This window comes from Falco peregrinus, chromosome 2 (assembly GCF_023634155.1).
Source record: "Falco peregrinus isolate bFalPer1 chromosome 2, bFalPer1.pri, whole genome shotgun sequence".
Classification (NCBI taxonomy): Eukaryota; Metazoa; Chordata; class Aves; order Falconiformes; family Falconidae; genus Falco; species Falco peregrinus.
The window spans coordinates 118,248,518-118,264,591 of NC_073722.1; the positions used below are offsets into that span (position 1 = coordinate 118,248,518).

The 16,074-nt window shown below is 47.3% G+C and overlaps 1 protein-coding gene across 3 annotated transcripts in view; it reads right to left on the reverse strand.

Moving 5' to 3' along the window:
* MAP2K4 (mitogen-activated protein kinase kinase 4) overlaps positions 1-16,074 on the reverse strand; it is a 90,188-nt gene that overhangs the window by 48,541 nt on the left and 25,573 nt on the right. For 2 of the 3 annotated variants that reach the window (XM_055794926.1, XM_055794927.1), the window contains exon 2: positions 8,284-8,386. In XM_055794926.1, the coding sequence (XP_055650901.1) occupies positions 8,284-8,386 (103 nt within the window). Of the gene's footprint in view, positions 1-5,909; positions 5,954-8,283; positions 8,387-16,074 lie in introns of those variants that run through there. The other variant, XM_013298206.2, reaches the window with a different exon arrangement.

Below are 16,074 nucleotides of genomic sequence, written 5' to 3' on the forward strand. Positions count from 1 at the left end.
AAAGCAGCACCATCTCTTGTCTCAAACACAGCAAGGAAGCAGAGGGAAAATTCCCACTCTCCAATGGTCAGGACAACAGATGTTCTCAAATCATCTTCCCCATTAAAGCACGCAAATTACTGAAGCACTGACCTCTTACTTAGGTTTATAAACCTGGGCTTTCTAAACTAAGCTGACTAAGCAAGAAACACAGCTACCCCTGGCTCTCCTCCAGGCTCTGGAGTGTGACAGGTACCTCAAAAGTTTGGTCCTGAGCAGGCTGCAGGCACCCGGCTTTTGCCATCAGCATGGACGGCATTGAGGATGATGACTTCTGTGTCTCAGGGAAGGATCTGGCCAGCCACAGGTCACCCATGGAGCCATGTTACTAGATAAAGGGTGGGCAGCACCTCAGCACACGTAACTAAAAGCCAGGCACTAGAAGGAAAGTCTGTGGCATACTTCTATCCAAGGGAGACTTTGCCCAGCTTCGCTCTGCTGTGCAGCTTCTCTGTGTCCCAACGTGCAGCCACACTGATGCAGTTGATGGCAAATGAGGCTGAGTTCAGTTTGAAAACAGACTTCTCCACCCCACTGCTCTACCTGGTAATTTTCCAATTTCCCTCGAACCGGAATGCTCTGCCTCCCCCACACACACACCTTTCAGCTCAGCAGAACAAATACAGTAGCCAATGCAAAACTGCTGCTCTTCAGGGACTCTCCTCAGACACCACCTCAGTGGACCTGCAGGAGGAAAACTGTGGACAGCATCACTAGAAACACCTTCACAGGCAACACAGGATGGTGGCTCTGCCTCTGCCACATGCCTTCCTCCCTCGCCCATCATGCCAGTGAAAGAAGCCCTGAGGAGGCAGCACGAGCATCACACATCATGCCCTGAACTAGGAAATGCTGCACATCCATGCCTCGGTGTGCCTCTGGCACCTGTGTGCCAACTGCCAGGGTCTGTGAGCCACCGAGGACGGCAGGGGGTGCACAGAAGCCAGGCAGGCACAGAAGCCCCCAGCGTCCTGACAGCCCCTGCTACCACCACGTGTCTTCCTCCACTCCCACGACCCGGGCTGCCACCCCCGTCTGGGCAGGCCAGGCCAGGTCTCCACACTTTGGAAGGTAATGGCCGCTATCGCCATCTTCGTACAGCCTCCCACCATGGGTCACCCCTCCCCACCCTGGAAGGGACAGACTTCCTCGCACACCAGGAAGGGGACCTGCCACACACCGAGGGGACCGTGGCTGTGGGGGCAGAGTGCTGCTCCCAAATAAGCAGCTCTGACCATGACTGTGCACACGCAACAGCTCCGGACTGCAGCGGGAGGGGGACAGGTCACACACAGCTAGCCTGTGGACCACAGATCATCAGGAGACCCCCGTTGAACTCTCTACCCTACCGCAAGCTTCTGGCCCAACCTTTACCTCTTCCCAAGCCTCCCATCTGCAAAACAAGGAACGCAGAGTTTTGTGCAACCATTCAGGTTTGCACAGCTCAATCACTCAGCACATGTGAAGCACTCAGAGCCATGGGAGCCAGATTAGTTTATAACATCAGGTTGTATTTGACTTAGACACCCAAATGTAGGTGGTTAAGGCTTCCAGAAGTTCTGAGAAGCCCAGGTCCTAACAGTGTGGCAGGAAGCCAGGTGCTCAGCACCTTTGAAAAATCAACATGAATAAGCTTAACGGAAACATACAAGCTCCAAATCTTCATTCCAGGCATGGACAGCCTAAATTCAGAAGTGCAGTGCTGAGATATTAAAACCCTTGCAGGAAGAAGAGAACAGTCCTACTACAGCACTGATGCTCCACGGGACATGGAAGTTGTTCGAGAAATTTATTTTGGAAGCAGCAGATACAAAAAAGCTCCTCTGCAGAGCCGGATTAGCACCTTAGAGAAATACCAAATCTTAGAAGGAAGGAAAAAAAAACAAACAAAAAAAAAACAAAAAAAAAGACAGACCCTAATGCAGCATGTTCAGTCAAAATCTCACATTAACTTAGGCAGCACCTTCTTGGAAGAGGCGCCCTACTCAAAGTTGGAGATACTGAGCATGGGTGTTTTACAAACCATATCACCCCTTTGTCATCTAGCCCACAGAGATCACTGGCCAAACAAACTTGTAAACTTCTGAAAGAAACAGGGAAGTTAAATACATGACAAAACTCATCAATTCATCAAGAAAGTTCCTGATAAAAACTAAGAAACACTGCTCTAGCACTTAAATAGCAGGGACGTTTGTATGAAAAGTGAAAGCCTGTTTGCGACAGGCTCACTCAAATATTTAAATGTAGTTCTTGAGGCCTTGGAGGTAACTATTTCACTTGTGCTTACTTAAATATATAGGTAAGTTTCCCAGTGATTACATTCAGATACTGCAACTTTTGGGAAATGTTGCAGAACAGTCACAGAAAAAAAAAAAATCAAATTCTTAACTGGTACCTTTTACACTGAAACATCTCTCTAACGCTTCCAGGCATCACAGCCTGTGTTGGGAAGGCATCATGCAGCAGAAAGGTATCAGAAATCAGTGACAATAAAGATGTGAAATGACTGTGATAGAAACGGGGAACAGACAAGAGAAATATTTACAGGAAAAATCACACAAGTAATTGTGAACATGCCAATTTAGGATATTCCAACTTTGGTTTTTAATATTTTTTAGACAAATGGTAGTAACTCTCACAGGTTGTCTCCTAACGAACTCAGCCAGCTTTAAGCTATGCAGCAAGAGAGCCTGACACCACGTGCCAGAAAGGTTTTGAAAAGCGTAAGAGTGGATTAAAAGAGAAGTACACACTTTAGAGAGACTTGGGACAGCCAGAAAAATCCTTTCCAGGAACAATGACACTGAACTATACAGAAAAAAAGGAAGCAGCAGAGTTTGGCGTGCAACTGGGCCTCCATTTCTTTTTGAAGAATCCAGCCCTGAAGGTCTGTTAAACAAACATCTGCCAACAGACTCTTGGGGCATCTATCCAGACAGCATGTGACTCTCCCAGGTGTCACAAGGAGAAGGTGGTCCACACAAGGCACCTCTGGAAGCTTAAGGCACAATGAATCCATGAAGAAACCCACGTGCTCCAGGGAGGCTACGCACCTCAACAGGCCACCAGACAGTTCAGAAGTTGGAACTGTCAGCATTAGAAGAGGTCATTTCATTTTGTCACCTTTCCAGATAAGACTGCAATGCTCTGGTGTTCAGGTTCTAGAGAGATGGCACCTCTGACAGTCAAGAGACTTCCCAGACAGCAGACAGGATACTTGAGCAGCAACATGCTGTGAAACATGCCAAACAAATTCTTTGTGCATGCTCCTTAGCAGGTAGATCTAAATTCTGTAGTCTGAAGTCAAGATCAAGGCATCACTGCACCAGAAGAGCACATTTTCCAGAAAACCGAAAACTCATCTACAGCCAAGTGAGCAACTTGGTCTAACGGATGCCAGCTATGGCCAGGACAACACAGACAACTGCCAGGCAAATCTGCCATGCACAGCTATGTAGTCACATCTCACCGCATCATTCCTGACTCAGTGTTATTTGAATCTCCTTTCAGCAAAGGCCACCAGCTGCAAGTAGCTCTGTAGAGCTTACACACAGATAACCAAGTAATCTAATTTTGTTTGTGACCTAAATCCTACTGGGGCACAGAACAGATGAGGTGAAAGGTGGGATGCTTTTCAGGAGGTTGGAAATAGCAATTGAAAAACAATGGGTTGGAAGTTTTAAGAGCTCACCCTAACCATGGCTTGTGTCCTCCAGCCTCTACAGTGCTTGCTGCAGGGAAAACAAAGCTAGCATTTGTAAATCTGGTCTAAGTCAGAAATACAGCCTGAACTGAAGAGAATTGTGGTCTCAACTGACAGTTCTCCATAGCCTCAACCGTTACCTGGCCTGCAGAGCGCCTTGCTGACTTCACCGGGTGCAAGCAGGACCATACACTTCCCTGGACTGGGGCAGCAGCTTTCAGTAAAACACATCTTCTCTAGACTTCATCCTTTCCAAGTAATAGTTTTAATCTTGAACCACTCTCTGTAATTCAGGCTCTGTTCTGCCTTTACCCTGTAGTAAAATAATGTGTATCGCTGTGCTAGGTACCCTACAGACAAGCTGGGTAGCATGCCGTACCTAGACAAAACCTGTCTTTGCACTTAAAGTAGATTTGGTAGCAGCAGTCACAGATGAATCAAACAAAACACACATCCTCTGGAGCTCCATCAGTCACGAGCAGTCACAGAGCAGCAGGGACCTTCCTTCCAACCCCCTGCCTCACTGCCTGCTGCTCAACACGTCATCCCGGGGCTCTGCCCACCTGACCCACAGCATCAGCACAGGAAAGACATTCGTGGTGTCTTTTAGTTGCAATAAGGGATGTCTCAGCCCTCGGCATCACCAGGAGGGGAGATTTCAGGGAGCCACAGTCCAAATTCTAGCAACTAGAAAAGTACTCCTAGTTTCTAATTTCATTCAAAGCCACCCTGCGTCAGCCTCCTATTTAAAGGTCAATTTAAAGCCCCCTGATTTTAACACATGTTCTAATTCAGAAAATATTTAGGGCAAAACCCTAGCAGCACTGGAGATGTAAGGGGGTTTGCCACTGGCGCTCCAACCTGAGAAGCTGTAACCTCTGCTCTGCTAGTTTCCTCCTCGCTTAGTTTCTCGGTCGACTGTGACAAAGGCAACGCTCTTCAAGATGTCCCAACACAGCTGGTGGTGGATGCCCTGGGAAGGGTTAAGGAGGGAACCGTCCTGGGCAGGGTGCCGCTGGGCAGGGACAGGACAGGAGCAGCAGGGCCATGCCACCTGCTGCCACTTGGCCACTGCAGTTCTTGAAGCTGTCAGCTCCAAGGCCATCACAGAGGTGGCACAGCAAAGCTCAGAGGTCCCAACCACTCACCAGCTCCTCCACGTGATCTCGCATTCCTACTTGTTGGTCTGTATCCTGCCCTGACACCCACCTCCTGTGCTCCTGAGCGCCTGTGGCAGCACACCCACACATCCCGGAGGGACGCAGCTCTAATCTGAGACCCCAACTATAAGACATGCCTCAAAACCACCACATACAGGAAAGAAAAGACAAGGAGGGGCAGGAAAAAAATCTGGGAACCCATGTCCAAACTTTCTGTATTCAATAGTGTTTAATTTATGCTCTCTGCCCCTGGAAATAGTACTCCAGGGCACAGCCTATACAGCAACAAGAAGCCTCTACCTGTGAGAGCAGTGAAGGTCTGGGAACAGCCTCCGAGCAGGAGTACAGTTAGCACGATGCTCACCCGACTAACAGAGGGTATTCTGTGCCATGGGAGGCAAGGCAACTGGGAAGCACTGGTCAGAGTCTTAATAACATCAAATTTTGCAACTGAGATTCCACAGTCTTTTAAATCGTTCCTCTAGATAACATGGCATTAAAACCAAGGAATAGCAGGAACGAATGGAGTCAGATAGCGCACGGATCACCTGAGAAACCTCCCTGTGGAAACCACACCAAGTCCCCTCCAGCCCCTGTGCACACCATCCCTGTTCACTGGAGCTAAACTCCACCCCGGCTTACAGTGATTCCAAAATGGTTTCCTCCACACTCCCCAAACTCCTTTCTAGCACTCCTGAGATCTCTCGGACCAAGAAACAAACCCGAAATGAAAGCCAGACTCACACCTTGACAGGGTATGCGGGGTCTGTACCCATTTTACCAGGGTAGGGATCCTCAGCACTGAGGAGGAGCACAGCTACACCCGATAACCTGAAATTTCCAAGGCCACCTCTGGCACAATGTGCCTTCCCTGTGCGGCAGCAGTGTCTTTGCTCCAGTGATGCAGTTTACACAGAGCTCTCCTCCCTCCTAACACACGCATGGGCATGAGAAGCCCCATTTGCTCCTTTGCTTTCTGTCTACGTAGTAAGAAACCACACTCTTACCTGAGCATCCACCAATCCAGCCTGATCAGTTCCCCGACCAAAACCTGTTAATCAAGCAAAATACAGCTAATAGGCAATTTACATCTCATGGCAGCTGCTGGTCACCGCTGGCTGCCTCCTCTTGTGCCCCAGCCAGAGCTTGGCGCAGGCAACACGCATTTGATGGCAGGACCCTCTGCCCTTCTGGAAGCAGGAGCAATGGGACACCTCCGGATCGATGGATCCAAGTCACAGAAACAGAAATTTCATGTGAGAAATTGACCTCTCTGTATCTTCAGATCCACCCATCTGGACCAACAGGGTCTGCACAGGGAAATCCCCAGCAGTGTCGAGCCAGCACTCATCTGGGGAGGGTGCCAAGGCCACTCCGCTCCATCAGGCTGGGGAAGAGAAGCGACTTAGTGAACAGAAACACACTTTGCATTGGGAATGCATCTGGACCAGGAGGTCTGGAATATCCAATTCAAATCTGAAGTATAGAACAGTTTCTAGACAACAGAGTAAAAACCATTCCAGCCTCTCTGGGAAGCAGGCAGGAGATGCAGATACACCATTGTGATGCACCAGCTGCAAGACAAACTTGAGAGAAGCGTGCAACCAGGAGATGTGAACATTGCTTTTGAGGAACAGCATCCACTACGGACAACACAAAGGACATGAGGATGAATTAGCTGTATCCAAGCTTAGTCAGCCTCAACACAGAGAAAGCAATCCAACCAACAGCATCCACCTCTTCCAAACAGAAACGGCTATTACAGCTTGTAGCCTCCCAAGAAAGCTTTAGCGCAGACACATCACCATCATTGCTGACACCTGAATGGCTGTCATAGCCAACCCAAAACACTTTCAAGCCCTCGGAACCAGCTGCACCATTAACCAGACCAGGATCAAGCCCCTGCCAACAACCGCAATTCCCATGGAGACAGAGCAGTGCCTTCTCAATGGACAATGTTGACAGTCACTTGCACAAACATGAAACTTAAGATGTCACCGACTAACAATGATGAAAGCTCTTCTGCACTAGACAGAAGCCACTGTGAATTCCAGTGGATCTGACACAGAAATCCATGCAGATAAACACAGAAAAGCCAACTCCCTATACATGGCTGAATGGTGGGAACTCGCTAGATGACATTAACTCTTTTATTTAACAGACTAGGGAGGTTTGAGAGAGGAAAGAGCCCCAAATGGGGTTCTACAGAAAATTACTACAAGGGCTGAATGATGTGATGAGACAGAAAAAGTGAATATATAAATGCTAACTCTACAACCTGTAAGAATACTCTATTTCAGAGAGGTAAAGAGAGAGAAGGAGAGGGGAGGACTTGCTGGAAAGGTCACTTGGGATGGTAAGAAGAACCATCTAACAGAGGTTGTAATTACCATTGATAACTCATCAGAAACATGTTTCTAACTTGATAAAGGCTTGCTTGAAAATCCCCAGCATAAAGAAGCTACCAGAAACAGGAACAGACCCCAGAGGGTATATCCCAGGAAAGCAGAAGGCATCGAGCTCAAGAAGAGAGGCAGCAACATGCAGAGCCAAGCAGAAGCAGCCTACACCCAGGGTCACCTGAGCACCCACGCAGCCGGGGAAGCTGCAGGTGCAATTTCTGAGACTCTCCACTGACAAAACTTTTGAGTCCTGGTGGGGAACTGCGGAAAACTTTGGGGCATCGCTGCATGCTAGCTGCATTCTGCCACACGTACCAGCTATGGGTGCATCGCCCATCCATCTAGATTGGTGGATCTGAGGATACAAAGCTAATGTTTTCTGTAACGACGTACTACCACTATTTATCAGTGTCAGGAACAGCTCTGTGCCACACTTGCATTCAAACTTTGGATAGGGATATCCTGTAGCTAGCTGTCTAGAAAACTCAGTGAGCTAACCACTGCGTAACTCCCTGGCATCTCCATGTTGGTAGATAATCCTCAAACCTTTGTTTATTTTAGTGCTGAAAAAAAAATAATCTATCACAGTTATGTCTTTCACAAGTTAACACAGAAAGAAGAACTTCTCTCTAACAAAAAATAATAAGCACTGAATAAAGAGACAGGAAAATGACAGTTAATAGGTCTGGAAATTAATTATAGGCATATCTTGCATTATCAGCTACAATTTATCTCAATTTCATCAATTCTGAAAGGCAGTAGATCGACGTAAAAAAGGAAGATCTCAAACTTTTTTTTTTTTTTTTTTTTAATTCTGGGGCTGGGAGGGTTATAAATATAATCTTCTACAGCGACTCAAACTGACAGATTTGAACAACCTACAAATAACTGAAGTAATCAAACTACATTTAAAATAACACTGCGTGTTAGCTAAATAATTTCAAAGTTCTTCCACTAGTGCCTTTGGATTTATACTCACATGTGTGGATTTTGGAAAGGAACTCCAGAAGTGTTTAGAGTAAATCTTGCTGTGGACTTGAAAGGTGGATTTGCAAAATTTAACTTCAGCGCTTTGCGTTTACCTGGGAGACAACGAACATAAAGTAAACTTTTTGTCAGCAACAGAATATTAAGAGCATCTGGAAACAAACAGAAAAAAAATACATATTGTAAGAAAAGGAAAATGCATTTTCACAACAACATTAGCAAATCATAGCTTCTGTTAGGGACACAAGGATGGAGAAGTGGAGTCGGGTCTAGCCTGAGGTCTTCCCCCCCCTCTCGTTCCAGCTCAGCTGCCAAGGCGAGGTGCACGAAGCACCTCCTGTCCCCGCTGGGGTACAGCGCTGGCTGCCAGGGCTACCAGCAGCCACAGGGCACCTCCGCACCAGTGCCCCGAGCATCCTCCGCACACCACCTCTCCTTTAAACACATCCATGCTGGCAGGCTCTACTCCAGCCACAGTGGCAAAGGGTACCCATCTGCTCGGCACAGCCTGGGCATGCCCCCAGACCCAGGTGGGTGGTGCTGAGAGGGGAAGGGCACCGTGCCATGTCGTTTATGTAACACCTCAACCCCAGGAGGGCTGGTGGGACTGCCGACCCTCCGCTAACAGCAAATGGAGATAACCGGGCTTGAGCAAGGACGAAGGTCTGCTGTGCGGTCCTTCTGCCAAGTGGGTCACCAAGCAGAGAGCAAAATTCAGCCCGTCAGAGAGGTGACCAGGTGAGAGAAAGCTTTGCTCTGCAGCCAACTGAGAAAGCATAGGGAAAAAAGGACATAAATAAATAGTAGGGTGGGAGGGGTTCTGGTCACCACTCCAGCCACTGGCAATGCATTTTTCATTGAAGTTATGATCTGCTCTATCAACAGCAGGATCAGGGACTATGAAGGAAGATGTCCCTTCCTAGCCCTGCCACTACGTTGCAGAAGACCCTATCTTGTTCCTGCCCAGCTGCAGGAAACCTCTGCTCCTCCCCACCAAAACACTTGAGACCGGGGCCTCTTCCACACCCCCTTCCCAGGAGCCTGTGACTGAACCCGCCCCGGCTCCCTGCTGCTCATCTCAGGAGGCACCTGCCACCTGAAGCTGGTATGATACCTGGATTCCTCCTTCACCTGCACCCTAAAGCAGGTGTCATATCCCCAACCACCTCGCAGCTCTCCTGGGCAAAGCCAGGAGGCACCATCCTGCTCTGCAGCATTCCTCTACCCTTCACAAAGAAGTGTTCTGGGCAACTCCAAGACCAAAAAAAACAAAAGAGAAAAAAACTAGTCATAGGTCAAAGCACTTTACAGCAGTTTCAGGGCACGAAATATTACAAGGATAATAAGATCATACAATCACTTCAGTTGGAAAGGACCTTTAAGATCATCCTGGTAACATCATCTAAAACCAGCTGGATAAACAAACCCAACAGACCTCAGAATTAAGGATGCCCTCAGTCTGGAAGCTGTGGAAAGCTTGTGGCCAGCAAACACCCCTATTTGCATTCTGTTCTGCCTCGGAGTGCTGCTGCTGGCATGACCTGACCTACAGCACGTGGTACTGCAGCACAACTTCCATGGCTCCCCATTTCTGTGATCCCCATTTCTGAGATCCCCACAGAGAGGGCCACCGACTTCCTCTATCATACCTTTCACTTTTAAATTACTGGGTACATCCTTCCAGTTTTGACCCTGCTGCAATACAATAGTCTGGAAATACCTGCATACGCTCTGCATTTTCTAAAAATTCCCTAACTCGTTACACATAAATGCCACACAAGAAACTTGTACAAACCCCAACAGCGTGAAACCAATTACATAAAGCTTCACATCACCCACCTAAAATAAACAACACATCACCATTTTTTGGTGACAATTCACCAGCAGATTTCCATAAGGTCCCAGTCAGCGATACTGGGCCTTTCGCCACTAATACTGGTGGAGAAGAGGGAAAGCAAGGACACCCAGCCTGGGTACAACTGGTTGGGGTAAGGACTGGGCTAAGAACGCAGGATGGCCTTGGCTTTGGCTGAGCTGAAGTGGTAAGGGAAGCATTTCCTTATGTTTTGAGGGAATCTAAATAGGATTGTATCCCAAGTTATGCTGCTCTCAGAGAAGAGTAAGACAGCTGAAATAGCCTTCTGATTGTAAATAAGTTATTCTTCTATCCATAAGGACAGCAAACCTTATTTCAAATCACTGCAGCCTTAAAATGATGTTTTTCTCATTCTCAAATCTATTTTTAAAAGGATGTTGTTTTAGCAACAGGCTGCTGCATGGAACTGAGGTAAGGGAAGACGTGATCCCATGTGGCCCTGCTGTTCCACAAATGCACATCCCTTGGCATTTCACAGATCACAGCCAAAATGGACACAGCAAAAATGAGAAGCCTTGCCAAGCTCACACTGGACACCCACCTACACAATGGCCACAGGAGAATAATTCAGGCTCACAGCACGCATTTGTTCCTAGCTGCACTGGTGAATGGATGCTAGGTTAAGTACATAATTACTTATGTGCTGCCATCCATCTCAAGGATTAATCCAAGCACTTGGCTCTGCAGTCACGCTCCCATCACTCTTTTTGAGGCCACTTTACCACAACCACAGCCAACCAGTCTTCACACATGAAGAAATAATCTAACAGATAACATGCAGTCCAAAAGTATTCCTCCAGAGTTATATTCTGTATTACTATTTTTACTTCACCTAGGACATCTATGATTTCTTCAAGCCTCTGAGTCACCACCTGTTGGAGAAAGCAGTCCTAATTTCTTCCTATAATTTCCACATCTCAACAACACTGCTAACGATGTTCAGGTTACACATAAGAAAATGATCACTTTCCAAGCAGTAAGATTTTCAAAATAGCAGTAGTTCAAGGGATTTTTTTCATGGTTTCTGTCTTGCAGGCATACAAAGTGATCCCTGCCAAAATGCTTTCCACTCAGTTCAAATCTGCAACATAAACCTCTTGTCACAGTGTGAGCACGCCTCTGCCATACTGCAAAGGTGAACATTCTCTCTGGCCAGAAGCTGAAGTCTCTCTGCTGTTTGTGGAACAGCAATATGCCAGGAACCCAGCCTGCACTCCATTTCCTTACTCTAGTATAACCAGAAAAAAAAAAAGACGAAATACAAGCACAGGAAAATGAATTGTGGCAGCAAACAGCAGGAAGGATGACCAAAGGATTTGCAATGATCTGTGCAACCCTTTTACCTCTCCCTTGTAAAATCAAAACACATCAACAAAAAGACAATACAAATGGGGAGGAAGGGATGTCAGGGGCCCAATGGGTTGGGTGACTTGCTTCCATTTGGAAAGGGAGTTGAATGTTTAAGGTTATCTTCTTAAGAGAAAACTATCAGGTCTGATCTCTTCCAGGGTACCTCAAAGCAAAGCTAGTGCCAACTCCCACCGGAGACAGAAAAAAAACCCCAGCAACACAGATCTCTCTGCTCTTCCAACAGCTTTTACTCTCCAAATTGTTAGACCTCGTCTACTAATAAAATGCTTGCTTTGATGTAGAGACAGCAAAGGAGGGTTTACCCACGCTCGGAGCTGCAGCCCTGCAGCTGCAGTGATGTCCTGAACACACCCAGACTCGCAGCTCGCGATCCCCATAGCTGCTGGCACAGCCCTGCCTTCCCATGGACCCTTCCAGTCACAGCTCCCTCCTTTCCAGGCTTGCTCGTGGATGTACTCCAACACCAGCACAGCTCATTTGGGAGTAAAGTAGGTTTCCAGCCTTGCCCTCAAGACAAACCATTTTTCAAGAAAAAACTAGTCACATTTTGAAACAAAACATGCAGAACTTCAGCATATAGCGCAGTTATATTTGGAGAGTCTGAATGAAAGAAGAGGCCTGGGGTCTGAGTTATTAGTTTTAAGAGCTGTAACTATAGAAACTCACTTTCGAGGGTACAAGTACCTTCAGCGTGTCTGTCTGTTACTGACATTTACTGCCCTTCAGTGAAACCTTCAATTTAGTATAATCCAAGAGCCAGTATTCAAATCAGAGATGACAATTTGGCACTGCAGGCATGTGCTAAGTATGCTTTTTAGAAGTCGCCTCATTAGAAAAGAGTATTTATCCATAATTCACCTACAGCCTCAAGTGTGCTTCACTTCCAGAGCACAACAACACGCAAGCCCGGATCAGCCAGGACTCTTGAAGGGTTTACACAGTAAACATTTGTACTAAATAAAACGTTAGCAAGACCTCTCAGCGATTGCAGGCTGAGAGGCAGCTCGCATTTGCACAGACGCTCCCCGCACCAGCAGGCATGCACCTCTGCAACTTACAATACATGACTGATGCTACATCCAACAGCACTTGCAACAGCTTCTATAAATACCTCCACTATGAAACCTGGATAAAGTAGGTTAGACTTCGAGTGCAAGAAAATGCAATCAGATTAAGATTAGTTCCCTCACACTGAAAACTCCCAGCAGTAAAGACCTGAGAACGAACTCTCGGAAATCTCCAAAATCCACCATCAACCTTTAATATTTATCATCCCTGATGCTACCCTGAGCATGGAAATATTACTTGTATGAACTGCCACAACCAGAGTTAAAACTACCCAAGTCCTGGGAGCCGATCAGCTCTGGTGAAAGAGCTTCAATCCGTGCTCGGGCCAGCGCTGTGCGTGGGCTGCAGCACAGGGGCGCAGTGAGGCGCATGGCTGTGCCCTGCCAGGCTGCGAGGGGCAGCTCTGCTGAGAGAGGAGCACATTGCGCTGGCGTCAGTGGCAGCTTCCCTCCCAGGCGAGAGAGAAGCAACTTCTCACTGAAGAGCATCACTTAACACACTGCTCATCATCACCGCCAAACGCCAAGCCTGGTGAAACATGAGGGAGGGAGCCTGGAGGGTCCAGTTGTCCCAGGCAGCCTGCCGGAGGTGTCACCAGAGCGGACGCCTGCGGAACCAGGGCTGGCTGCTCCCAGCGCCGCGCGGCAGGCCAGGCACAGACACCGCAAAATGCACACGCTACCCTGCTCGAGGCACCCATGGCATGGTCCTGCCGAGACGGCACCCGAGCAGCTGTCAGAAGGAAACGGTGACGCTGCTCTGGGAAATTTATTGCGAAGCACCTGGAACCCTTCCTGATGTAAAACAATAATAAATTATGCAAAGGGTCGTGCCAGGTACTTTTTCATTATGAAATAGCACAGCATGAATTATAAAATACACTGTAGGGAAGAGAACTGGGGAGGGGGTTGGTTGGTATTTTTTTTCTTTTTAATTTTAGGAGCCTGCACTTCGACTAAAAGCAAGGAAAAAATCTGCCCTTGAGCCCTTTGCTTAAGGTCAATGGAAAGGATTTAGTTTCTTTGGATAAAGCAACAAGTATGTTTCCATCATCCCTCTAGCTAGCTTATGCCAGAAAAGTGGCAATGTCAATCACAGCCTGCATCCCACCAGCTCTGGTAAACACCTCGGACCCAGCCACCATGAGCCCTGCAGCCACAGGTCAGGAAAAAAGAGCAGGAACCAGAGCACTGGGGAACTTTCACATTTTAAGGCAAAATTATTTCGGGGGGAGCAACTGATTCTGTCCAGTTTAGTGTTAGTATGCCAGGTTTTTTAATTCTAAAGACAAAGAGATCAGAAACAAGAGACAGCATTGGGAGTTAGGAATCGATGTCCTGATGTCTGTAGAGAAGGACAAGGAAAGTCCTTGGCCACCAGGACTTTCAGGCATCTCCTGACACAGCAGTTCTGGATTTCCTATGTGTAATTGCTGAGAACTCTCTAACAGCAAAGAGGTCCACGGGGCAGTGACTTGCTGATGTCACAGGTGGGATTAGCAGAGCAAATTGGACTCATATCCCCCAAGATGCCAACAGAAATGAAGGATGTGTCTGACTCCTCCTCCTGCATGTCGCCCCCTCTTGCCTCTTGCTTTTCTCCCAGGGGCCATCACACAGGAGGTTTCCAGCCCTCTGCTCATCCAGTTGTCATTTGCTACCTTTCAGGAAGAAGCAAGCTGTGAAACGGACTCCAGTGTCTCCGTCTTCCCCCTCCCCAGCTCCCTCCCTGGCCTGATGCTGCTCTCCCCCACCACAGAATATTTTGCTCCACATCCCTGCAGTGCAGGAGACTTCACTTTTGTCTCTCCCCATTAAGCCTGTTAAACCAAGCAGGTATTTTTTGATCCTTATGTCATCTACGTGGAGGACGCTGCCTGACGCTGCTTTTTTACAAGTGGTTTTGGCATAGGGTCAGCCAGGGAACACTGACCCCAAAAGACACTGCTCCTGGTGCAACGCTCACATTCACATCTCCCCTTAAAACCAGCCCTTGGCCACCTCTGTGCGGTGTGCGGGTACCAAAGTGCTACCAGGGGACAAAGACAGACCCCTCTGCTCCGATGGGAACTGGGATCGTACTGCAGGCAAGCAGGCGGGACAGGACACAGCCTTCTCCTTGAGCAGGTAGCCCAAAATGCAGCTCAGCAGCACAAGACAACCCAGCAAGGCAGGCAGCAACAACAGCCCTGCATGCCCAGCCAGACCTCAGCCTCAGGACCCCCTAAGGATGCTGCCACTGCTGCACTGTCTCCTCGTTTTGCTAATCCACATGCAGCATATACACATAGGGCATATTTATGAAAATGGATTAAGTTGTTTTGAAGATACAGCCAGTCATACTGGGGAGGGGAAGGCTGAGAGGAACATCTCAGGGATCCTTCAGAGTCAGGGGAAAAAGAACAGTTACCAGTATGTGTTATCTGTCACCAATTGGTTCAATAACCAGAAAGGTAAAGCAGAGAAAGCACATGTGTCTATGTGAAAACATTTGAATTGCACCAATATGCACAAGTAAAACTTTGGAAAGTACTTGTGCCATGGTGAAGAGACTCCCACTGGAGCAAGGATTTAATGTGCTCCAGACTCCACTGGGCAGGCTTTCATCCCAGCACCGGGCTGCTTCTCCACTTGTTTTTTTCTTGTGGAACCAGCGGTGCTTTGCAACACAAGAGCAGCAGATCTCCATGGCTGGATCCAAAACTTCGCAATATATGCTTGTTTTTCCAAATACTATCAGCTGGTACTTATGCATAGCTAAAAATACACAAGCCAAATTTCAAGTTAGGATCTGCTTCACATAAGCTGGTTCCTTTCATTTGCGAGCTCCCACGTGTCTTGTTCTTTTGAACATCTAATCATCGGTTATACGGACTTACACAGGAGCTGAGCCTTTCTCAAAGCGTGATCTCAGCTGTGAAGTTCTTTAAAATATATTTATCTGCATTATTACGTTGGGAACGATTTTGGTCTGGATCTTAAAACGCCTAGGAACACATGGTCCCAAAAAGCATTTTTGCTTAGTTCTGCTGAATTATAATGGGAGTATGTATGACTGCTAAGCAAGAAATGAAAACACACGTCTACAGAACATACAAAGCTTTTAGATGTCTTTGAAAGTACTTTCAGGGTTTTTTTAATATTTATTCATTCATTTATTTTTAACTCCTTCAGAGAACTTCTAGACACTAAATCCAAAGCAATTTCATGCTAAACTTCAAAAGCAGAATCTGTAGATAGGCAACGATCTAATTTTGTACTTCTCCAATTTGGGATTTCAGAAAAAAATTGGTTTGATTCAAGAGGTAAGGGCTAGACCCAAAGACACAGCGCATAAGAACAGCTGCAATGGTCCACCTAGCACAGCACTCTGCCGAGCCCCCAGGGAGGTGCCAGTGAAAAGAGCACCCACCAGCCCCGTGACATCCTTCTTCAGATACTCTCTCAGCCTCCAACCACTTTAAACTCA